General features: G+C 38.1%; 1 protein-coding gene across 12 annotated transcripts in view; it reads left to right on the forward strand.

The window, feature by feature from the left end:
- The window catches only part of NFIA (nuclear factor I A), a 561,924-nt gene that overhangs the window by 491,128 nt on the left and 45,257 nt on the right, over positions 1-25,539 (forward strand). For 8 of the 12 annotated variants that reach the window (XM_074334806.1, XM_074334804.1, XM_074334808.1 and 5 more), the window contains 2 exons: positions 13,794-13,972; positions 16,331-16,496. In XM_074334806.1, the coding sequence (XP_074190907.1) occupies positions 13,794-13,972; positions 16,331-16,496 (345 nt within the window). The remainder of the gene's footprint in view (positions 1-13,793; positions 13,973-16,330; positions 16,497-25,539) is intronic. The other 4 variants (XM_074334805.1, XM_074334807.1, XM_074334811.1 and 1 more) reach the window with 1 other exon arrangement.

Below are 25,539 nucleotides of genomic sequence, written 5' to 3' on the forward strand. Positions count from 1 at the left end.
TTACTGTGCACTTTAAGTTGAAAGATTGGGCTTTCAAACTCTTCCTGTTACCAGTACTTGAAATTTCAACCATATTAAAGTATTTAATCCTGAAAATTTATCTTATTCATGATAACTGAAAAAAATATTTGTGCTTCCCTTACCTTTGTCATCCTCATGCTGTGACCTCAGGGTCACAACATAGTCACTGCGCTCCTGCCTTTTACCTGCATTCCAACCAGAAGGATGGGAAAGCGTGAGAGCAAAAAGTGCCTACTGGCTCATTCTACCACCTTTTATAGAATCTTATGCAGCATGGTCAGAGCTGTGCCACAGGATCACCTCTAGCTGCAAGGGAGGCTGGAAAATCCAGTGGTTTGTGTTTTGGGTGTTTTTTTTTGCTGAGCATACTGCCATTCTGAATAAAATGAGGGCTTTAGAGGTGTATAAATAGAAGAGCCATATAATGGTTAGCAGTCAGTAAGTATTCCGTATTACCCTTACAGATTACCTGAGCTGGCTAGAGCCAAGACTAGAAATCAAGTCTCTAGTGCAGTGCTTTTTTTTTTTTTTTTTTTACCTTATCAGTAGTTTCTACCTTTCTCTACCCTATTGGGAGAAATAAAATGCACTTATTAAAACAGCTTGTTTTTATATTTTTTATTAGTCAAAGAGAAAACATAGCCATTTAGATCTTTTGATAAGCATGACATAACCACATTATCACACTGTTTTTTAATAACAGCTATAAACAAATCACTTGACCTTTCTTTTTATTAGCCCCATGAATGCTGGCTACTAATAATGCAGGGTTTCTGTTATGTGCATGTCCCTTCAGAAAACAATGTTTGATGTCAGTTTGGGTTTTTTAACATATTAAAATTACCCTGCTGACTCCCATTACTGTCTGAGGACCCATTAATGTTTCCCACAAATATTTATCAAGCACTTACAATGTACAAGGTGCTCTACTAGTTGCTGAATAAACAGAGAAGCTTGGATTCTGGCCTCAGAGTGCTTACCTCCTGGTGGATGACAGGACAAGACCAGCAGTTATATTGCTGTGATGGGGTGCACAGGGTGCTGTCAGGGGCAGGGGCTTCCTGATAGAGAACTACTGTGTCATTTGACACTGTGCCAGTCCAAGCAAGCATAAGACTTAACCCCTATTCTCAGAGTACCTTCTCATTGCAAGCATGCAACACAAAGCCACAGCAAACAAGGCAGGCTTTTAGATAACTAAGTACTGAGGACTTGAGGTATACAAACCCCCACTTCTTTATGAGTCAAAAATATATATACACAAAGGAAGTTTAGAAATCAAATTGCCCTGATTCTGGAAATATGGGTAAGATATACTAAAACACTAGCCATATAAGTCAGAGATTTATTGTGCAGCCTTCAGAGAATCATGCCAGTTTTTGTTTGGAGAGGTAGTCAAAAGTTTATACTCTGTGTAAACCTCTCTAACTCCATGATGTGCTTGGCCCAAACGGGGATCCTGCTCTTAGTGATGAAACATCTGAGGGTCTGCAGTTAACAGGATCTCCCCGTTGGGCCAAGAAAAATATACTACAGAGAATTATGAGAATGAAGATCATCTTCCAGGAAGTTGAGATCACCAGGAACGGTTGGAGGAGTGTAGATTCATTATTGCTATAAGAGGAGCAAGGAAGGAGAGGTAAATTAGGAAGGAGACAGTTATTACTAGGTGGGAGGACCCCTTGGAGCAGGGACCAAGTCTTTATTCTTCCTCCCTGCATCTCTCAGCCTCATGCCTGGCATACAGAAAACAGTCAATAAATATTTGTTGAATAAGTGAATGAATGTATATGGATTTGACTGAAGGCAATTGGGAATAAAGAAAGACGGCAAACAGAAAGAAAGTTTCCATACGTCCTGTGTAATCTTGATATAATAGTCAAGTGCATGCATTTTTGGCAGCATTGAGAGAGGTTGATAAAGGCTCAATATGTATTTGCTTGGTATTAATTAAGAACTTCTGCCTTTATAGTACTTAAGAGAAATGCTGAGCTCCAAATGATTTAGTCCCCTTTTTATAAAATGTTTACTGTGGTAGTCCACATTTTTCTGTCCATGATAAGGACCCTCTAGAAGGAATATACCCTGGTGTTTTCTTCCTGCCATAACCGTGGCACCCCTCTTTGGCATAGTCCTCTATACCTAAGTAGCAAATTTGTTTCGCCTTCTTGTGTCATATCTTCAAACTTCTCTGCCTTTTAGGAAAGCTTTTAACCTCATTGTAGAATATGCTGGCACTCCTTTCATTGGAGCGGAATCTAATTTGTCTCCCCTGGTTTAGTGCAATTGAATCATCTCAGGAGAATGAGAAGCAATTAAGTACCTGTTGCTAACAAGGTGCTGAAATAATACGCCACTAGACACAAGGTGTTTATTTATTATGAGAGTATGTCATTTGAGAAAACATTATGTTGTCTTTCTAAAAAAAGCAATTGCCAGAATTGATTTTTAAATGCAGGTGTCATAGACCTAACAAGTGCCACCTTTAAAGAGCGTTAAGAAGAGCAGGAGCAGGGCTTGTGAACACTGGTCAAGGTTAGCTCAAGTGTGGGTGCCCAGCCTAATGGGAAACATTGTCAATGGGATTTGAAGCAACTGGATAGTAAAGAGGAAAAGCAGCATTTCAGCAAAGGCCCTTTAAGTCCCAGTTCAGGAAATTATTAAATTCATTAGCCAGATACTTACAACCAGCTATTACTGGCCAGCCAAAGGAAAAAAACAATGCCAGCAAATGCTTTAAAACTAGAACTAAACAAAAGTCAGGAAGCATGTAATTAAAACTGTACCTTTATTGTATTGTAAAGAGTTTCACTGTGACATGGAAAATATTTAAAGGAGAAGGCTGTTTAGCTAATTTGTCTGCAAGTGAACTGCTTAGTGGAGAACTACCCTAAATTAACTGTAAGGCCACCCACCGAGCGAACCTCATAAAGGGCCATGGCTGCTCAGCTTGGTTTTGTGTAACCGTTCAATAATTACTAGATAAATGCATAACTAAAAGCTCTATTACACTAATAATTTGTACTGAGATAGATGTGTGGGACACCCTGCTGGGTTAATTTGTCATCCCCGCAGCAAACTTCAGAAGAGAGCTCTTCTGCAGTGGAATCATGTTAATATGTTGTCCCAAAGAGGACAGGTTAGAGCACTGAAATCAATTGGCTTTAATCCCTTAAAGAGGCAAAATGCCCCCAGGGCGAGAGCCAGAAAGAATAGGGTGATTAACTACGTAGACCTAGATTAAAACTCATCTTGACAAAAGAAGCTGCTGTCCCTTAGAATTCTCTCTCTCTCTCTCTCTCTCTCTCTCTCTCTCTCTCTCACTCTCTCTCTCTCTCTCTCACACACACACACACAAATTGGTGTTTTAGATATGAAGCTCACATTTAAGCTTCAGTGTAGGGTTTTCAACTTCCCCTATTGACAGATCCATAAATCATGTTAAAGTTAAGTGAATTACTGTAGCATGGAACTGTAGCTTTAACAATGTTTATGTAGTATCAGCTTATCATCCATGTAGGCAAAAGGGGTTATTCAAAATGGGAATGTACAGTCCTAGTAATGTGGTTGTAAAAGCACAGTCACCCATTTCTTGCGGCATCCTTTGTGTTATCAAAACCAGCATATTTAATCACGTGTATGGAATGTTTTTTAAATGTGTGTTTCTGAAGTACATTTACATTTGTCATTTGCCATTTCTTCATGTTAAATGGCGTTTGCTTCCCCCCCCCCCCCCACAAACAATTCCTTTTCTCTTATGTGGAAAACACATTGGAGGGACATCAGAGTTGCCAGGTTGTATTACAATAATAAGGGACCTATATGAACAAAAAATTCTGAAAGGAAATAAACCGTTTGACCTCTGAAAAGAACTTCAAATAGGAGCAGCAGAGTGCAGTGAAGCAGCATGGGCTGTGGAGTCATCCAGAATAGAATTCGAGTCCTGGCCAGCCATTTGGGATCTGTGTAAGCTTGTGTTTTGCCACCTGTACAAAATTTTAAGGCTTTAATAGGAGATGGCAGTGAAATGACATATGGAAAGGGCTTGGCACCATACATGGTTATTACAATATCATTGACTATCTTCCAAAGTATGCTGTACTCTACATCCCTGTGACTGTTTTGTAACTACCAGTTTGTACTTCGTAATTCCTTCACCCTTTTCACCCTGCCCCCACAACTCCTTTCGCATCTGGCAACCATCAGTTTGTTCTGTGTATCTGTAAATCTGTTTCTGTTTTGTGTGTTGATTTTTTTCTTAATTCCACATATAAGTGAAATTATATGGTATTTGTCTTTCTCTATCTGACTTATTTCACATAGCATAATACCCTCTAGGTCCATCCATGTTGTTGCAAACAGTAAGATTTCATTCTTTGTTATGGCCAAGTAATATTCCATTGTATATGTGTACCACCTCTTCTTGATCTAGTCACCTATTAATGGACACAGGTTGCTTTCATATCTTGGCTATTGTAAGTAGTGCTGCAGTGAACATAGGAATGCATATATCTTTTCAAATTAGTGTTTTGGATTTCTTCAGATAAATAAATACCCAGGAGTGCAATTGCTGGATCCTTAGATAGTTCTAGTTTTAATTTTTTTGAGGAACCTCCATACTGTTTCTATCATGGGAAAACAGTTCAAATCTTGATTTCTAATTATCTTATGTTGTCACATTGCGTTGTATGATTCTGATTACTTTTCACATATCTTAATTTATTCTAAAAAAAACCTTTTCTAAAAATAATAAATAAACCAGAGTTCAGCATACTGTCTGGCATATAATGATTCTCAATACATACTTTTTAAAAAATTTTTTGATTACAGTTGACATACAATATTATATTAGTTTCAGGTGTATAACATAGTCAGCACATACTTTTTAAATGAGTGAGCCCACTGTATACTAGGCACCTATATATACTAATTCTAATCCTCAGAAAAAAAGTTTTAATTCATGCTATTTTACCTAATTTACACACAAGCAAAGCAGGCGTGGAAATGTTAAATAACTGCCTAGATTAACATAGGCAGTGAATGATTTCCGACTCAGAATAATTAAGCTCTAAAACCCATACAAGACATATAATTTCCATTTCACGGTAGGGGAAACTAAGGAGCATAGGAGGCTGGCACAGAGCTAGTTGATACCCAACCTGGGATAAAAACTTGAATCCTGAGTAAAGTACAGAACAGGGAATATAGTCAGTAATATTGTAATAACTATGTGGTGTTAGATGGATACTAGGCTTATCAAGGTGATCTCTTCATAAAGTGTATAAATGTCTAACCACTATGTTGTACACCTGAAACTAATATAGTATTGAATGTCAACTGTAATTGAAAAACTTTAATTAAATTAAATTAAAAATAAATAAAACTTGATCCCCTGACTTCAAACACTTCAAACACTGCGCATATTTTTCTCATACATCCTCCCCTTGTAGGAAATCTATCAACAGTAGGAATAAATTCTTAAATTCTATGGGGTGAATTCAGGAAGATATTTTGAATTCAGGAGGATACTTTGAAAGTAACCTATGCTTTAGTAATCATACAGCTCAGAAATGGGGGCTTAAACTACAATATGAACCTGACAATTTGGTGGGGGGAGTGCTACAAGTCAATGGGGGGGTTTTGTCATCCTGAGATTGTGGGGAGGGGATGGAGAGGGGGCCGGCAGGGGGTTTTTTTTGCTTGTTTTTGCCCTTTTGTTTTTTAATGTCTGCAAGGACCTGCAAACAGCACAGGTCCCAGCCCTTGGTAATCCTCTGAGAGGCTAGAGACCCTCCACAGATTTCTACTTTTGAAATTTTCTTTTGCGGGGCTGCCGTTTATGATTCCAGTGCATTTCTGACAGGTCATTAGAGGATTCCCTGCCTATTTCTGTTAACCTCTGTAATCATCCACCTATGGTGGGAGTTCTTTTCCCCCTTAGTGTTTGGATTTGTTTTTTATTTTTCATCTCTTATTTCATAATATTGTTTGCATATTATATAAAAGCTCAAGTTCCTTTCCTGGAACTGGAGTCTTGTCAACTCTGCTTATTAAACAGCCACTCTTAGTATCTCCAATAATCCCGGCTGTTGTGTGGTGTTTGAACGCATTTCACATCATCCATCATGGCAGCTTAGGCATTTGATGCAAAAATATAGTATATTCGGAGAAGAGGTTCTGGCAGCATCCAAAGGCTGGCGCTCTGTCTCACAGAGCTTGAACTAGCACACTCAGGTTTTTAAAACTCTAAATATTACAACCTTCCCAAGCGAAGTCATCTTAGAGCCTGAGTCTCATATACCCTAGAACTTAATATCCCAGAAACCTTTTTAAAAATTTCTTTTAGATGACGCGTGCTCCCTTATTTTAGATTTTTTTAGATATTAGTGTTATTACTATGCATCAATTGTACTGAATTATTTATCAGTGTAATAATCCCAGAGGCTGAATTCTATACGCCCACTAGAATTGAAAGATAACGTGCACTGTAGCAGTTGTTTAGTTCAAACTCTTCACTTTGCGTGTGAGAGAACTGGAGGAGAGAAGTTGCCCACATTTTTAAGATAAATAGTGGCAGATACAAAACTAAAACCCAAGTCCCTTTATCTAAGTGGAAAATATTCCAAAAAGGTACCTCAGCCTCAGATATTCTAAAAATAACTTTTTTTTTTTTTTTTTTTTTAGCGTTCAACATGTATCTCTGATAAATAACTTTCAATAACTAACATGGTGGGCCTTTCAAGGGAAATGATAGAGAGTTCCACTGTATGTGGGTTTGGGGACGCTGTGTGGAGGCCATTCTCAGAATGTGGTTAGGACGAAAGGGGGCCTGGGTAGCAGGCGTCTACATGGTGAAGGGGTAGGTCAGTATGGACACTCAAGGATTGCAAATCTATGGGGAAAATAGAGTGTAAATGGAGACAGCCCCATAGTTCTAATTTCCTAGGTTAAGTGTCAGAGTCTGATATTTAAGCAAAGGTAAGGATTAACGTATATTTGGTCTAAAAGAACCTATATAGGCCATTTTATCTATGACTGTTAGATCAAAATTATTGCTATTGTTGCTTTGTTTTCACATTTTGTTGTTATATGGAATTTTTTTTCAAGACCCTCATGTCATATCCATACTGATAATACATCCTCTTTCATCAATATTTATGTGTTCATTTGTCCAGGAGACAGATAGGCGATAGGTACTTCTTGCTCTTTCTTACCCTTCCTTCCCACTGTGTATTCTGCAATAGGAACAGGTCCTAGCACATAGGCGCAAATTCCAATTTATTCATTTCCCATCCCACCCTTACCTGTAATGGTATTACCAATAAAAGAAGCTATTTATTGGTCACTTAACCATGGAGTCAAGAACTATGCCATGTGCCTTATATGCATTGTCTAGGTTAATCCTCATAACAAACCTATGAGGTATTATTAGCCCCATTATATAGATGGCAGCACTGAATCAGCGAAGTTCAGAAATTTGAAGCAATGGCTGGTAATGATAGAGCTGGAATTTAACCATCTCTATCTGACTCCAAAGCCCATGGTCCTCATATTATACCACTCGGCTTTTCTGACTCATACATTTAACTTGAAGTGATACCCACACAGGTATGGGAAACCAGCTCAGACCAAAGCATGTTAAATAATGGTGAAGAGGGTCAAAGAGCTACAGACGGGGGGTGGGGTGGTGGTGGTGGGTGGGAATGGGTAAAGGTGGTCTAAAGGTATGAACTCCCAATAAAGAAAAAAGAAAGTGACCGTGGATAGTTAGCAGAGATATAGAAAGCAAGCACATTGCTTTGGAAAGCTTCAAACAGGTGAGGCGTCAGCAGAAAGACCTGCTGGGACAAGGACATGGTTTGGTAGCGAAGAGGTGGAAGGAGCAGTGATTGTCAGGTGCTCAGCTCAAAAGCAGAGGGTTGCAGGTGTTTGGAGAGTGAACAGGAATTATGTGGGTCTACACCAGGGGCCAGCAAAGCACCCACAAGTCAAATCCAGCCCTCTGCCTGTTTTTGAAAATAAATTTATTTTTGAAATACAACCACATTCGTTTGTTGGTGTAATATCTATGGCTGGTTCTGCACTACAGTTGCAAGTTGAGTAATTGCAGCAGACACCATGTGGCCTGCAAAGCCTAAACTATTTATTCTCTGGCCTTTACAGAAAATGTTGGCCAACTCCTGGTCTCGACTATATGCCAGGGTCTTTGAGCAAGAAAGGTCTTTAAGTAGCTCAAATGGATCTCAATAAAAATTTTTAAAGACCTTGGTCAGTCTCTCCCTCTCTCCCTCTCTCTCCCATGTTTTCCAAAAGACACTGGAATTTGATCTCCACCCTGAAGATCCCCTTAATTCAAATGGAGTAGAATATATCAACCATCTTGGAAGTCTCCTGTAGCATAAAGTCACTTTGTCTGGTAGCAATAATATAAAAATGTTGATGTTTTCCAAGTCATCATGCAGTGTCATATATTTCTCTCATTTGACATATCCAGGTCCTTTCACACACATCTCAGTGATGTTAGCAATATTCACTATATGTTTTGAAAACCTTGGCTTGTCTTGAGTCAAAGGTTTGTTATTTAGAAAAGGCTCTGCCTCCTAAAGTTCTGAAACCCATTGCCAATTCCTTTTTCTTTGTCTCTCTGTTAAAATAAATCCCGTAACACCAAACTTCTAAGCTTTCATAAATGGCAGGTCTGACTCATGCATGATTTATAAATGATAGCTATGGACCATTAAGATAAATTTCTCCGCTTTAGGTAGGCTATAATGGCATTATATACTGTGGTTTTGAATTTCTGAAGAAGCAAAATACATAGTAGTTGACAACCCAAACAATTGAAGTTCCATTTGCCCTTATAGAAGGCATGTTTTTTTTTTTTCTTTTTAAGTGCATTTTTTCCCCCTTCTACTTTCTTCTCCTTTTAGAGCTCTGCCTTGTTAAAATCTTTACTTCTAAATATGAGTAGTCAGGAGTTCTCAATGCCACCTTTTACTCCATGGAAATGGTTATTTTTGTCTAAAGAACATCTTTCTGCTGAAGACAGATGAGTCTCTTTTTCTTGTAATGGTGCTAACAGAAAGAAACAGTATGGACGCTCACCTGTTGCCACTAACTTAGTGTTGATTAATGGTAAGGCTGTGAAGTTTTGCAAATGCCAGGGCTTAGGAGTGATTGTTCCGTTCTATGGGGGAAGGAGGCCGTGTGCAATGCTGCCTTCAGAGCACACTGCACCTGAAGGGGGATTACATTTTAGTGTTTGTGCCCCACCCTCTTGACAGCTTTTCTTCGGCATTTCCCATAGAAGAGAGACTAGGATTTAAGGTTTGGTGCCAGGAAGCAAACGCTAACATGAAAAGAATCTGAGTCTCTGTCCAATCTGTGAGATGCTGCAGTGGTTATGGACAATGAATAAAGCAATTAAGACAATGTCAGGGTTAAATAGAAGAACATGTTTCAACCCATGAAATTTTGATTTGAGGAAATATGTGGGAGGGTTATTAGAGTTCTTGGAGGTTGAGTTTTGGCAAAACCATTGAAAATGGTAAGGAGGGATTGCTTTATTCTATCTCTTTTTCTTTCCTAAAATTTAGAAATTTAGAACGAAATGCAAGGTTTCAAACCTATGTGGCCATGCCTCCCTGGCATCGTCTTTTTTGAGCTAGAATATGTGTCTAAAAGCACGTGTAACCTCCATACAGTGGACTCTTAGACTAAGAATCACTGTTGGATCATAAAAGTCTGTCAGCACTCACAATAATATAGTAATGACCTTGACCTTCTCCTCCCCCAGTCTTAATCAGTTTTACTTTAAAGGAGGAAACATTTTTATATTAACTATATAGATATAGATAGATAGATGTATGTATGTATATCTACTGTGTCTATCTATATCTATCTATCTATATTCAATTGTATTAATTTAAAATTTTTTCTCTTGCAAACTGAAACCAAGAGAGTATTTTAAAGACTTGGGTGGGTGTATATGTGTAAACAAGTCAACTAACCTGCCTGACCTGCTTCTTTCTTTTTTTTAAGTATTCAGTAATATGATCATTTTGTAATAAATAACGGAGCCCTACACCCTTGGGAAATTCTGGTTCTCCGTTTCTTTCACTTTGGCAACTTGGTTCAGAATATGTATGCAATGCCATTCCAGCCAAGAAACCTGATCAAATTTCCTTCCTTCTCATCTTATTTGTATTCTTTGTGAAAAGCCCAAGCAGTTGTTTTAAACAAGTCTGGCCTGTGGTTAAAGTTTAAACCAGTAGTGAGATCCATCCAGAGGGGAGTGTTTCTAACACTGCTGCTCCTGGCCTAGGGTACTAAGAGTATTAGACCCCAGAAGCAGCCAATTTTGCAGGGCCTTTTAATACACAAAATTGTATTAACATCAACATGGATACAGATGGATGCACTGCAATAAACTGTAACCACTTGAGAAAAGCCTTTATTGACTCTCAAGTAAATAATGCACATTTTAAAGGATCTAAATATGCATTTACATAATGTGCTATAATTTTTTATTGTGTCAACTACTCACACACACACATCCATAAGAGATGTTTTTCTCCATCAGAAATTTGGACTCACACCATTCCTTGTGCCTTGCATTAGCACCAAGCCAGATTCATAATGTAGTTTCTCTTTTATAGGGTCTGCTCTGACAGTCTCAGAATAACATTTAATGAATCTTACTGATTGAATGATTGATTGCTTGATTCATTTAGCCCCATTGACATTTTCTAAAATGATTTCAGACTGCTAAGACAAAAACTTAGGCACCCTAAAAGCATTGAATCCAAGAGAAAAGGGGGAAAACAAGAAATAGGAAAGAAGGAAAACTTTGACATTGCTGAAATCTTAAGTCTGAGCTTTAGAACAATGGAGGAACCTGATGGCTCTCATTGTTCAGTAAAAGGCTGTTACTTGCAGGGTATCCAGAAAAATAGCATATATTTCAAAATCTTGAACAGAACTTTGCAGTGTCTTTCACACAACTATTTTCTGTTGGAAGAAATTAAAGCTCAGTATTTTGAATGATTTATATCCAGTTCTACAGTCAACTAATGGCTGAACCAGAAAGTCCAGGCATGAGAAAGTAGGGGTTGTAAAGGATAACCCTTTGAAATGCAGACTTGGCGACTGTCTAATTGGAATTACAGTCTAAATTATTTCCTGGTATTAATTAAGAATTAATTGATCCTTATAAATCAGTCATTGTAGAATTAATTCCATGTATTCTCAGGTTTGTGTTCAAATAAACTCTATGCCACAAGGAGGAGGTGAATAAATTTTTTAGTAAAATGTAACAAAGAAACTAAGTCTAAATTTAACTTGTTAATGATTTTCTTGTACATATTTAACAGCAACAACAACAACAAAAAGAGGGCAAGGATATTTATTAACAATTAAGGGAGGGATTCCAAGATCCTACTGAATTGTTTCCTCTATTAAGCTTCTTTAACTTTAATCTGCCCGATCTTTGCTCAAGTGAATTTTTTCCCTGAGGCAGCGTTCTCTGTTGGCCACCACCACTCATAATCTAACAATCATTCATCACTTTATTGAGCACCTGCAGCCTTGCCACTTGAGGTCTGCTTCCCAGGGACTCTTGACAATGGGGTTGCCACCTTTGGGGGTTGACAAGCTGCAAAAGTTGAATGTATCATTTTGTTATGCTCTGTGCATTCCCAGCCTCAGTTGGAAAATTCCACATTCCATCCCTAACTAAAAACTATTCCATCAAATGTAGGGCACTGGGTCAAAGTTTCTTGCTACCAGCAGTGAAGAACATACCACATAAGATGAGAAAAAATCTCTTTGGTTCTTTAAAGACAATAGCACAATTGGCAGAGTAAGAGATGACCAGTGCCAATTAACTTTTTAGCTTGTGAGTTTTAACTCAGAGGCAATAATAGATCCCAAGATTTATCATTTGTGTATGAAGGCCTAAGTTTGACCAGTTTTTCTACAAGCTCCCTGGCTCTTTGGCAGGTGGCAAAAAAAAAAAAAAAAAGAGGAAAAGTTTTAAGTCTACATTTATTTGTATGGTGATTTTGTTCATTCCTATACCACTCATTAGTTCAGTCATTCATTATAACTTCAACAAATATTTATTGAGTGCCAGAAACTGTTCTGGGGATACGGCATTGAATTATTAAGTGGATGGAAGAACTATTTACTAAAATGGAGAAGACTGGGAGAAGAGCAAGTATGAGGGGTGGAAGGTGACAAGAATTCTGGTTTGACTAGATTATATTCAAGATGCCCTCCATTGTATGATTGAAGACAGAACTTTGTCTGTGTTGCCTCAATGTTGTATCCGAAGCCCAAAGTAGAAGCCTATGAATATTTGCTGGATAGGTTAAAGGTTGCATGAATGAAAGGGTCCCATCAGGTCATCTGCAAAGCATGGACTGGACTGTTGCTTCTACTCCAATCCACCATTTCCACTCTTTAAAAACTACAGATGCCATTCTGAACCTCAAGTCCTATCCATTCCAATTATTAGTCAGAAAGTGCCCCAATTCTGAAGACATCCCAGTAAAGAACAGAGAACCCAGGATCAATATGTATGCATCCTTTCTTAAGTCCTCAGCCATACCAATGGGATAGTGGTATAAGGTGTGCCCTGTCTTGCTCATGTTTCTCTTCAGTTTTATGAGTCACTCTCGGTATTAGGAAAATCTTATTCTCCAAAAATTTGGGTATTCCTTTGTTTTCTCTTTGCAGGGGCTCCTTGAGTTTAACGATTTAAACCGCAAAAAGTAAGGAAAGATAAATACTCTCATCTGCTTTTATTTGGGAGCTGTGTCTCTGAGCCTCATTGAGAAGTGAGAGCTGCTATCTTGGCGTTACTCGGTTTGAGTATCTTCAGTCTTTCCCATGTGTGGCTCTTATCCTGCAGCAGGTTTTATAAATCACCCTTCCAACTCAAGGGCAGAAGTGTCTCAGGAAAATTATTCAGCATCTCACATAGGTTTTTTAATCTAATGTAAGCTTCTCGTACCAATGAAATTTGGCAGGGTTCAAATATAAGGGAGTAATAGTTGTCTGAGTCTTTTATCAGCTTTTATGAGCAGAGGGCCAACAGTTTAGCAGGGGTCACTGCCTACTCAGCCTGTGAGTTCCCCTACTGTAAAACATGTATGCGTTTCTGAGTTTGGCTTTGAAATGGCAAAAAAGGGCGACGTAAACCTTCCATGTAAAGTGATGCACCCAAATTGCACAGGTTCATTATGTGATCATTTACTACATACTTCAAAAAAATTTCATCCTGAATTAGTCCCTAGAAATTTCCTTGAAAGGGGTATAAGAGCTTTAACAATGAATTATTGTCTATGGATAGCTCAGCATGAAAGGGGATCCATATGTGCAAACTAGAATTTGTCATATGTAATGTCAGTTAAATCAGGTCTAATCTACCAAATACATTTTTTATTGCTTGCTTCATTAAAAAGGCTCTTAAGGTAATGAATAATCTTCAGCTTCACCAAGGATTATTAATGCCTTTATAACTCATGTCCACTGAAAATAGAAAGACAGCTTGCAATTCTACCCTAATCTAACCTCCATGTTTGTCTTAGAGCCTTAAAGAAGAAAATCTATCAGACCTATCCAGTGTTAAATTCAGTTACATGAGCAATACTATGAATTGGGTGAGGAGAACAAATTTTTTTTTAAAAAAAAGGAAGTTGAATCAGGTTTAAAAGCTGTGGCAAAGCACCTTTTTCTCTTCATAACTCTGATGTTTTCTTTTCCTACAGCAAGTCCACACGCAACCCCATCGACTCTTCATTTTCCGACATCACCCATTATCCAGCAGCCTGGGCCTTACTTCTCACACCCAGCCATCCGCTATCACCCTCAGGAGACGCTGAAAGAGTTTGTCCAACTTGTCTGCCCTGATGCTGGTCAGCAGGCTGGACAGGTGGGGTTCCTCAATGTAAGGAAACCTCTTTTTTTTTTTTTTTTCAATTTCTTTAGAAATATTAACTGAATGTAAAAATAACAAGGGGAAACCTTATGACCATGTGACATTGTGCTCTAATGTTGTGCTGACTGACTGCCGGCAAATGTCATATTTATTCTAGATTGTGGGAAAGTTAACTTACTCTAAGAGTGATTGGCCAGGGTTTAAAAACAGTGTTTGTGTTATGTTCGCAACTGTCAAGTTTATGGATATAAATCATCTCAAGGGTGAACTATATAACCTTCTAAGGTCTGTGGGCTGATAATTCCACCTCATGCATACTAACCCTAGGGCTCACACAGTTAACCAAATAGAAAGACCAAATAATTTTAAATAATGATTTGAGGTAGTAGGGAGAGGCAGGGGGATAAGGGGCCACAGATGTTTCAGATCAACTAAGTTGATATTTTTAAAAAATACAGTCTTCTAACACTTTAGATCAAGTTGACCAGTACTTGAACTCAAGATGCTAGAAGTACAGTTTATTATGGTTTGTTATTTCTGCAAGTAGTTATCTTTCCCACTTATCTTTGTATAAAGCTGAACAGTATTCAATAGTTTCAAATGAATGTTTTTATTTTTTCTCAAATAAACCAAACAACCTCTATTTGAAATAATATTCCAAATGTTAAAGTAATTTTTAAAAATCACAAATTTTATTTCAATATAGAACTGAATGTTTACAATGGAGAGCTGTATCCCAAGGCCGATAATAGTAATGATGAATAACAAATAGTGACTAGCAGAAAGCCAAACGGGATTTTCCTTTTCCCCTAATAACTGCACATGAAGCCACAGGTTACCTATAATTATTATCACCTAATTTAGAATCTCACATCACACGGCCCTATCACTGATTTTCTTCCCTTGCAGAAATACCTGATTCTGCATATCTGAGACAGAACAGGCAGCTTTGACTAATGTCTGGTGATGTGTTAGCAGATACATTTCTGTCTAGACAACAAATCAATATGGTGCCTTTTTTCTTTTTTGCTTGTGTATTCATTTGCTTGGCTTATTCTAAAGAGTTCACTTATGGACTTTTAGCCCACTCAGAAATAACACACAGGCAAGTTTGTTGGCAAGAAAGCACCACATTCTGATGGTCAGACGAGATAGTCTTTGAGGAACAACACTAAATATATAAGTGAATGTTGATGAGGAAGTGAGACTGCCTCTGCAGAATTATTAAACTTAAACTTAAAAGCCTGGGATAACAGCATCTCCTTCAACTGAAGTTTGATTTGGGACTATAGCCTAAATAGGAGCTGTTATTGTTGGTTGAATAGTGTCAGTGGAGTCTGGCGTCAGGCCACTTGGGAAACCATGAAAAAGCTGAAGTGGTCACCAGGCTCAAGATCAAGCATGTGACTTTTAAATTTCTAACTTTTTTTTAATAGTCTTGACACCATCCTCTATAACTGTCAAATGCCCAATTTTGCATTTTGATCACAATTTTACAGGGTTTCAGTCAGTTCTCTTCATGGGACCATTTTGAAAAACTTGAAAATAAAATGGATTTTATTGCTTTCTTCAGAGGGAAACTTTCTTTTGTTAAAGAGCTGTTATTTGGTTGTTTTAACATCGGGCAGCCAAATAAATATGATTCTTCTGGCATATGCTTATATAATTTAAATCAAAATTAGAAGTGATATTTTTTCTTAGCAGAATTTTGACAGCTGAATTCTAAAGTTTCTGTGTCCGGTGTTATACAATATGTGTAAGAAATTTTTTTATGTTCACTTAACATATTTATTAAATGTTATATAATAGCAACTTTGAGGAGTGAAAATAAAATATTTTTTATCTCAAAAGCATATTTAGAGAACTTCATTATATCTATATAAATAGACATGATGGAATAATTCTGCAATCTATAAAGCACATATATTAGGTTGGTGCAAAAGTAACTGCAGTTTAAAAGGTTAAAAATAATTGCAAAAACCTCAGTTACTTTTGCACCAACCTAATATTAAATAAATACTTAGTAATCATGAGAATGATGAAGGTAGCAGTTAATACAGAATTGAAACATTTCGAGCAAAAGCTAGCAGGTCATTTTGTACAACCAGATGCCAAGAAGGTCAATGTAATTCAAAAGAAGCTTAGGATGCATTGCGCATGTGTGCCTAAGACTGTATTTTGTGGAATGCTTTAAAAACAACCCAGCAATTCTTCATCCATATGCTCTAATGGAAGAATTCTAACAGCGAGAATACATAGTAATTTGCATAAAAGGTACCTAAGGAATCTTTTGTTTTCAGAAGAAACTAATGGTTCGTGTCTGTTTCTTCCTTTTCTTGTGCATTTTGTTTTGTTCCCCTCTTGCAGCCCAACGGGAGTAGCCAAGGCAAAGTGCACAACCCATTCCTTCCCACCCCCATGTTGCCACCGCCGCCGCCACCACCGATGGCCAGGCCTGTGCCTCTGCCGGTGCCAGACACAAAGCCTCCGACCACTTCAACAGAAGGAGGTGCAGCCTCCCCCACCTCACCAAGTAAGTATGGCTGAGACCAGGCGCCGGTCACTGATGCAGCTCTAGGCACTAGAATCCACACCCAACCTTGGTCCCTCACTGCACAGGCTTTAGTGATAGGCACGGATCCCCAGTGATGGTTGCAGCATGAGTTTGCAGAGCCAAGCCCAGATCCAACTGAGCACCACCCTCAGGTACTACTAACTACACCAGATGTGGAAATGACTGGGTGTTTGGGTATATAAAATACTGTAACTATATGCCCAGGACTGAAATCTAGTTATAAACGATTAAATTTTGCATATTATTTGAGTGGCTTTGAATGCTGCCCTTATGATCATCAAATAGCATCTATTTGTATGAATTTTTACTAGCAAAAAGTTCTTCATGCTTCCGTAGAGCCCTGCTTTCCAATAACTTATAGTCCAAGAGAAATGCACTTGATGAGTATAAAGGTTATACATCTCCTACATCAATTAGAAAAAAAAGAGTTTAAGTCAATATTACGATTCAAAGATGTGTGCATTGAACATTCACCAAGAGTCTGGCAGAAGTGATCTGATGAGCTAGTAGCCATGGCAGCTGCATGGCTAGGCTTGGCAGGGGGAGTAGATAAAAGGTAAAATTGGATGGAAAGAGAAGAGAGTGCTTGGCTCTTCTCTGATTGGTCTGGGAATATGTGATCAGACAATATCGGATTTCAGAACTTTTTTTGGATGATGGGAATCATTATTTGATGAATTAGAGGGAGCACAGGTTTCCCGATATTTACTGATATTTTAGAGATGACAAGGGGATAGAAACAGCTCAAACACACAAAATTGGTTTTTATTAGTACCTGGGACAATGACAAAAAGCATGATGGCTCGAGGCAGAGTTCCCAGGTGAAGGATGGACTAGCTAACGACACACCAAAGGGTGTGGTGATAAGCACCTTCCTAAAGCTTTACAGAGGGATCAGAGTGTAGGAAAAGATATGAGCTGTGACAGTGATCCTAAGGAGAGAAGATCTTTAAGGAGGTCTTCAAAGGAAGTGAGACTGGATGCAAGGAGTCTACTGAGGGAAAGATTAGAGTAGACCACAAAAGAAATGTAAGATCAAGAACTTGAGCAGCAATTGTAGAAGTTGAATGGAGGGAAGCTCGAGAAGTGGTGTTTTGTAGACATAAGCTTTGGGAATAGATAGCCAGGTAGATGAGTACAGTGGAGGATGATTCCAGGCTTCTCAGGTTTATTACTTTTGGTGTTGGGGACATAATGGTATTGAGTGCAGGAGGGAAAGGGCCAAAGAGGAAAAATGAGCCTCAGTTGACACTGTGTTCATTGGATTTAATTCTGGGGACACTGAATCCAAAATATCTAGAGTCCCTTGTGGACATGTGTCTGAGGGTGAGCTTTGGGTTCTCTAGTATTTATTCATTTTGATAGTACATGCAGAAGTGAATGGCATCGTGCATGGATTCTGGTTTTATAGCAGAAAAACTGAGGATCCAGGAACAATTCTGGGGAGACTTAACTTTTCTTGGTAAGAGGTGGCTCAACACTTTTCAACAAAGGAGAAAACCTGAGTGTCCAATGACATAGGAAGCAAGGCTTGGTCTACAGATCTTGGAAGCTCAGCTTAGAAAAGAAGCTTCTGTGAAGCAGAAGCTCATAGGTGTGTCCTGCTTATTGTGTATTCGTGTAACATCTTCAAACAAGTCAGAGAAATAACCATCCCCACACTCTATTAAAAATCTAGTCACTGGGGATATTGGCTGACAGACTGGCAGCCACTTGCTTATTGTGCCCTGTACATGCCTCTTTCTACTACTTTTCTGTTCATCTTCTCCCTATCTGTACAGACAATGACACAGTTCTTTGAAATCCTCGTAGTAATATTCTACCTATTCTATGTAAGCATATCCTCACCTCCATGACCAATTCAATATTTTATGCATTCATCGTGTGTTTTCCAGCAATGGGGATGGGGCTTTTCTGAGTCACTGTGCAACAGTTGGAAATACCATGTGCAGTTATTGAAGTCCAAAGGATAGGGGCTCAAATCCCCACCTTTCAAATCATTAGTTTCTCCTTGAATCACAGTTTTCTCATCTGTATGTGGGTAATAATACCTACCTGGCAGGGTTGTGTGAAATCAGCCATGATAAGCACCACCACCAAATAAATTGGAGCACTGTACTATCTGCCAAAACTTTTACCTAGTGGAAGGCTCCATGCTGGGGTAATGATGAGATATGTTTTGAAGACATGTAGAAGCTACTCAGCACCTTACTCAGGTTGATGCCTTTGAGTTCATACTTCCAGACTCCACTCCATGGATTGAATCAAATGCCTTGTATAAGAAGATACCTATCATCCTCCGTGCCCAGCCGCAAACATTCTTTCAACGTTATGGGAAGAAGTATGGAGGGGGTCTTGGCAGATCCAGCTCATATGGTTGCATATTTATTAGAACAGTGTTTACAGATTTTCGGGAAAAGCAGCATATCAAGAGAGAGAGGCCCAAAGTTTGATATAGGTAATTTGATACTTTTTAAATCTTAGGATTCTAGGACTGTAGACAAAACAGAATGTTCTGCTGATGGTATAGAAAGGTTTTTATCATCATGAGTTTTATCCCTTAGTTTCTGGGTGTTTCTAGGGTTTGCTGAATTCACAGTAATATGTTGTTTCACAGCAACATATCATCTTACCATCTTGTCCTTTATTAATAAGATAGTGATAGTCTGGGAATCTGTCATTTATGGCATAGGAGAAGCCTCTCAAATTAAAAATCTCAAAGCCCACTGGTCCACATTGCAAAGAAATTTAAAGACCCCCACAAAATATCCTCTTCCATGCCCTGATTTCTGAACCAATTGATAAAACACAAGAAAGTATCAGACAGAAGACGAGACTATAACCTCTACTAGCAGAGAATTTAGTTTATAACTATGGGCAAATGTGCTTCCTAATACTGAAACCCCGAATTACACAGACAAATCTGCTTAGTCTCTGGCAGTGCTGGGCCACCGCAGGAGTCTGCCCTCCCGTGTAGAGCTGATGGCATGGAGGTCCAGATGGCTATGTATCTCTCTAAGAGAAAGAAGTGAGGAAGGGGTGGGACGAGTTACATCCAGTTTCTACTTCCAATCTCTACAATAAGTGAGGGCGTGGAGAGGGGCCATGAGTGTGTAGAAGGGAACAAATAGCGGGGGTGACGTACCCCCCACCTCCTCCCTTAACATGCAATTTTGATGATTACCTCTCTTCATTCATTTATTCAGCCTTCATATATTGAGCACTTGTCATGCGCCAAGGGCTGTGTTAACTGCTTGGGATACAGAGCTGATTAATCCCAGGTTAAGGGAATCTGGGCTTTATAGAGAGAGACAGCTGGTAAATGGGTCGTTTACATGACCAGCGCTGGGACAAAGGCCTGCGTGGCTGCTACAGGAGGGAGTTTGGCCCAGGTATAGGGCTTGAGGTAAAGATTTCTTTCGGAAGGGGTGACTGCTAAGCCCTTTCGTAGGGGTAACATTCTGGTGTCTTAAGTCTGAGAGAGAAGGTAGGACTTCTTCAGAAACCAGCTTATAGGTTGGGGGTATGTCTAAAATTGCATTACTAAGGGATAAAAATATAGTTTTATAAATTATGTGCTTTCTTAGAAATTAAAACTACAGGATGGTTGGATCCTGCTTATCTTTCTCAGTTTATGAGAGCTCAACTTGAGCAAGAAGAAACATCATGACAGGGTATTAAGTACAGATGTTCAACATCCCAACAGTATGTCCGAAATTGATTTTCACATAAAAAGAGTTTAAAAATAAAAATAGGAAATCATGCCCAGGGTCTGCTGTATTAGCAACTTTTCTGGGCCTTAACTCCCTTGTCTGTTAATGGGAATAACACTAAGTGCTCTGCCCACTCTCCCGGGCAGATTGTCAGGATGAACTCGGGTGACAGACGTGCTGTGCTGTAGACAGTTAAAAGTCCAAGGCGTCATTTTAATATCCTCTTGTAATGAAATACAAATGGATTGCAGCCTAAAGCAGAGTGTATTTTTAAACTAATCAGTTGCTTCTGGCACCAATACTCAACTTTGCAGCCGTGGCCAGAAAGACAGGGGTAGGGCAGATTTGGGGGGGAAAATTGCCTATGAAAAAATACATTTTAATGGGGAAAAAATTCTTACCAATGCCCTAAAAAAACACACAGAGGAGTAAAGGTGGAGATAACAGTCCTGCTCTCTCTCAAGGAGAGCTTTTATGTTGCTGATTTGTTAGGAGAAAGGTCGGTATACTACGCCAGATCTCTTCAGGCTATCATGACAAATAGAAGGGGTGACCTGCAAGAGGCATTCACAACGGACGTGGTCTATTCCCACTGATAAACTACCTTTGTGGGTTTAGGTGCCCAGTGAGAGAATATCACTTCTTTCATTCATTCAATAAATAGTTATTGGCCAACAACTGTGTGCCAAGCAGTGTTCTAGGTGCTAGATTCAGCAGGAAGTGAAAGAGATAAAAATTTCTGATCTTTATGAAGCTTTTATTTTAGAGAGGAAAGAAAGACAATAAACGAATTGTAAGTATACTAGATAGGAATGATGTAAGATGGTGGTATGTAAATCCTACACAGGAAAGCGAAGCAGAGGGGTAGAGAATAGTGGGGAGAGGGTACAACTACCATTAGGATGGTCGGAAAAAAGCCTGTCTAAGAAGGGGAAATTTGAACAAAGACGTGAACAGAAGTGAGAGGGTGAGCCATGAGACGGTAGGGGGAAGCACTTTCCAAGCAGAAGGAACAGTCAGTAGAGCCAGGCATATTTGAGGAAGAGGCCATAGGTCTGTGTGGCGAGAACAGAATGAAAGTAAGAGGAGGTGAGGTCAGACAGGTAAAGTGGATGAGTTTGGAAGCTTGGAGGGCAAGTAATGTAGATTCTTATAGGCCATTGGAAGGACTTTGGCATTTGTTCTTAGTGAGATGGGGAGCAGAGGGGTGATACTACCTAGGTTTTAACAGACACGCTTTGAATGCTTTGTTGAAAATAAATTGCAGGGGCCAAGAAGTGAAGCAGGGAGACCAGTTAAGAGGCCATTGCTGTAGTTGTTTTTAATCAGTAAATAAAAATAGTGTCTTCTACATGCCAGCCACTATTCCAGGCACAAGTGAACAAAATAGACGATCCTCTTCCCTTGTGGAGCTTACAATCTTGAGGGAGGGGACAAACAATGATTGTAAGTAAATGAGTACGTTAGGGGCCAGTAAATACAGTGGAGAAAACTAAACAGGAAGGAGGTATCATACTATTGCAATAATGCAGGCAAGGGTTGCTCGTGACCTGCACGCACGTGAGGGCAGTAGGTGGGTCAGAAATATTTGAAAGGTAGAGCTGATAGGATTTACTGACACAGTAGATGTGGGCTGAGAAACAAAAACAAAACACCTAGAGAAATCAGCAAGAACTACTAGATTTTTGATCTGAGCACCTGGAAGGATGGAGGTACCATGAACTGAAATGGGAAAACTGCAGGAAGAGCAGTTCTGGGAGAGCAATGGGGATCAGAAGTTTGGTTTGTCCACGTTTGAGGTGCCTATTAGGTTTCTTACTGGGGAGACTAATTATAGTTGCAGCTCTTTGCACTTTACTGTTGCAGCTCTTTGCACTTTACTGACTTTTTCCACATGCATTATCTCATTAATTGGGAAGGGACTTCTTTTCAAACATGTAAGAGTCCTGAGGACAACATCTCAAGAGAAGGAGAATTCTCTTATTACGTCTGGGCCTATTTGGGGTAGGAGCATTCAAAATGCGCTGTTCTTTTTCTTAATTGTGTTATAAGACCCAATTTTTACATAATAGTTTGGCACCAAGATCACACTGTAAAAATGGACTTTTCCAGAAAAGAAATTAAAGATTGGCATCATAGCCTAGAATTATAATGGAAAGAAAAAACACTTTTGAATTGTGATGGAAGATAAAGCATGCATATTTTCCTGTTTTAAATCGATTAGGAACACAAAAACTCAGTTTAAAAATGCATAAAAACTCATAAACATCTTTGTCCATGCCTTCTTAGCCATGAACTTTTGAATTTTGAAACTAGAATTTTATTAAAATAGAAGCATGTAATAACAAGTTTCCTTTTTTGTTTATTTTTATATCACTGACGAATGTTGTATATATTCATTATATGAATGAATATGAACCTGTTAACCATAAATATAACAATAAGCTATGACTGGGATGGAAATTTTCTAGTATAATAATTAACATATGTTCAATACTTTTTGGTTAGCAAAGCTCTTTACATACATACATTCTCTCGTTTTGGTTTCCTAAGACTCCTGTGAGGTCAGGATTTTACAGACAAGGAAACTGAGATTAGAAAGTGGAGGTTACTTTCCCAAGATTGTACTTCCTGGTAGCGTAGTCGGGACTCTAACGTAGACCTTCCTGTGCTCTTTCTACTACCTCATTCTGTAACTAAACCAATTACAAACCAATGTGACACAACTTCTGGTTACCTGGGAGCCCCAGCTGCCTGCTCATGTCTGAAATTTGTAATAACAACAAATTATTGAGCTTTTACTATATATTAGGCACTTTATAAAAGATGTTTTTGTATGTAGTTTGTTTTAATCCTCGCAATAATCCCATGAAATACTTTTAAAAGTAAATACCCTAATTGAGAAAAGACCAGGCAGAGAGAGTTCATTTTCTCAAGGTCACTCAGGCAGGTGTAGCATCATGATTCACACTCAGCCACCTTGAATCTGTACTTCATACCTTTGGCCATAGCATCCTATGAGTATCTTTGCTTTAGCCCAAAGCCTCCATATGTTAGCAGTGAAAACTCTATGGAAAAAAATGGAGGAAGATGTTGGTGGCCATATATACTCTAGTATGAATTTGATTCTGTTGCTGAGAGTAACTCTTATTATCAGGGACAGGGAGAGAGCAGGAGATTTGTAGGGAGGTAAAACAGTAACAGCAAAAAGGCAATAAATAGGAGATGTTGATAAAGGCAGATTTCCTGTATCCTCCAGGGCTCTCCAGAGCTTGGGCTGTTGGACTATAAGTTGGTTCAGCCTCTTCAGAGGACAGTTTAGTTTTTCATATATATATATATATATGGCCATGCATGTAGTTGGACATGTAACCAAAGAGGTACCTCAAGTATTCATTGCAACATTGATTATAAGAAAAGGTTGGTAATACCTAAATATCCACCACTATGATATATATTAGGAACCTTTTAAAAATAAAGAGACAGGTCTATATGAATTTATGGAATAATCTTTGTGTTATATTAAGTCAGCAAAAGAAGAGTGCTAAGAAGTGTGTATAGAATGCTACCATAGAATGGGAGGTATATATACACACTTCATTGTGTGTTGAAAGACAAAAACTGGTTTGTTGGGGGATTCCTCTTTGGTACCTTATCCACTGAGAATGAAAGATATTACTGAGTTTTAAATCCCCTTAGTATACCAACTATAATGATGTCTTTATTTTTTTAAATATTTGTCTAATGATCTTCTTCATACCTCAATCACTATAGTGACCAAAACTCACACATGGTGGGGAAAGGTCCATAAAAATTCCATAAAATCATTGGCAATTTTTGTACATCAAACTTATAATTATACTAACCTGAACTTTGGGTGTGATAGCAAAAATGTGTGCTGTTTCTAGTGAAGTATAATAAATATACGTTTTCCCTCAAAGATAACCTGGAATTTAGTAGAGGTTAGCATGTTCATTCTCAGTAGCTATTATTTGGTCACAAGTTCTGCTTTAGAAGCTCACTGAATACAAATGTACACATACTATCTTAAATCATAATATTTTTTTCAAGACCACTGACTTAGAGGAGGAAAATCATAATTTTTTATAAATAATTTTTGCAGAGTATTTCTACTTTCTATACAATCCAAATTTTTAATGTTTAAATTTACACAAGAAAAAGAATTATTGAAAATCAGTCACTTTGATAGATATTTTCATATGCATTCCTTTAGTTGCATTTGATTGTTACTATAAATCTGCAAAATTGGAATTCTTTGCCCTCTTTTAAAAAAAGAGGAAACTGAGACTAAACCAGGATTCAAACTCAGGTCTGTTGGATTCCAAAGCCCAGTGCTTTCTATGCTACCAGGACACGTACTATGTTTCAAAATATAATATCACATACTTTCCCTCTGAAAATCCTAAGACACTCCATAAAGAATATATATATATATATATATATATATATATATATATATATATATACATACACACACACACACACATATATATGTATATGTACATACATACATATACATATACATATATATTCAAAGACTAGCAACTCCTGGTATCATTGAATTAGATGAAAAACAGAGGAACAAGAGCAGGAAAAAAAGAGTGAGAGATGAACATTGTAAAAGAGTGACAAAAGAACAGACAATGAATGATTACATTTATTAGGGTATCATAACCCATTCAAGTCTTGTTTTTGTCTCAGTTTTGTACATTTTCAGATGACGGATGAGTATTAAGATTTTCTTTATAAAAGTATTTTATGGCAGTGTAGAAAACTTAAAAAATACAGAAAAGTATAAAAAAGAAAGTTACATTTTCTTATGATCAAGTACCAACAGCTTTTTGGTCTAATTTCCCCCCATTTTTTTAGTGCATGTTTATGTGTGTATTTGTGTATGTATATATACACACACATGTATAAGATGATGGTGACCTATTTTGTATACTATTTTCTTTTTTTAATTTTTTAACATTTTTTAATTACTGTTGACAATTGTATACTATTTTCTTAATTAGTATTTTTACACCTTTTCTTATTTCAGAAAAAAGTTAGGAAATGTGATTTTAAATAATTTTCACTTCTTTGCCTACTATGGGACATTAACTATTGTCCCAACATATGGAATATGTTCCAACATATCATTGACTATATACTCCTGTCCGCAACTTCCATACGTTTATTAGGAGAGAGTTCTAGAATTGGAATTACTAGTACAAATAGTATAAATAGTCCTTTTGATACACATTACCAAATTGCTTTTTAGAAAG

Source organism: Rhinolophus sinicus, linkage group LG06, assembly GCF_036562045.2.
Source record: "Rhinolophus sinicus isolate RSC01 linkage group LG06, ASM3656204v1, whole genome shotgun sequence".
NCBI lineage: Eukaryota > Metazoa > Chordata > Mammalia > Chiroptera > Rhinolophidae > Rhinolophus > Rhinolophus sinicus.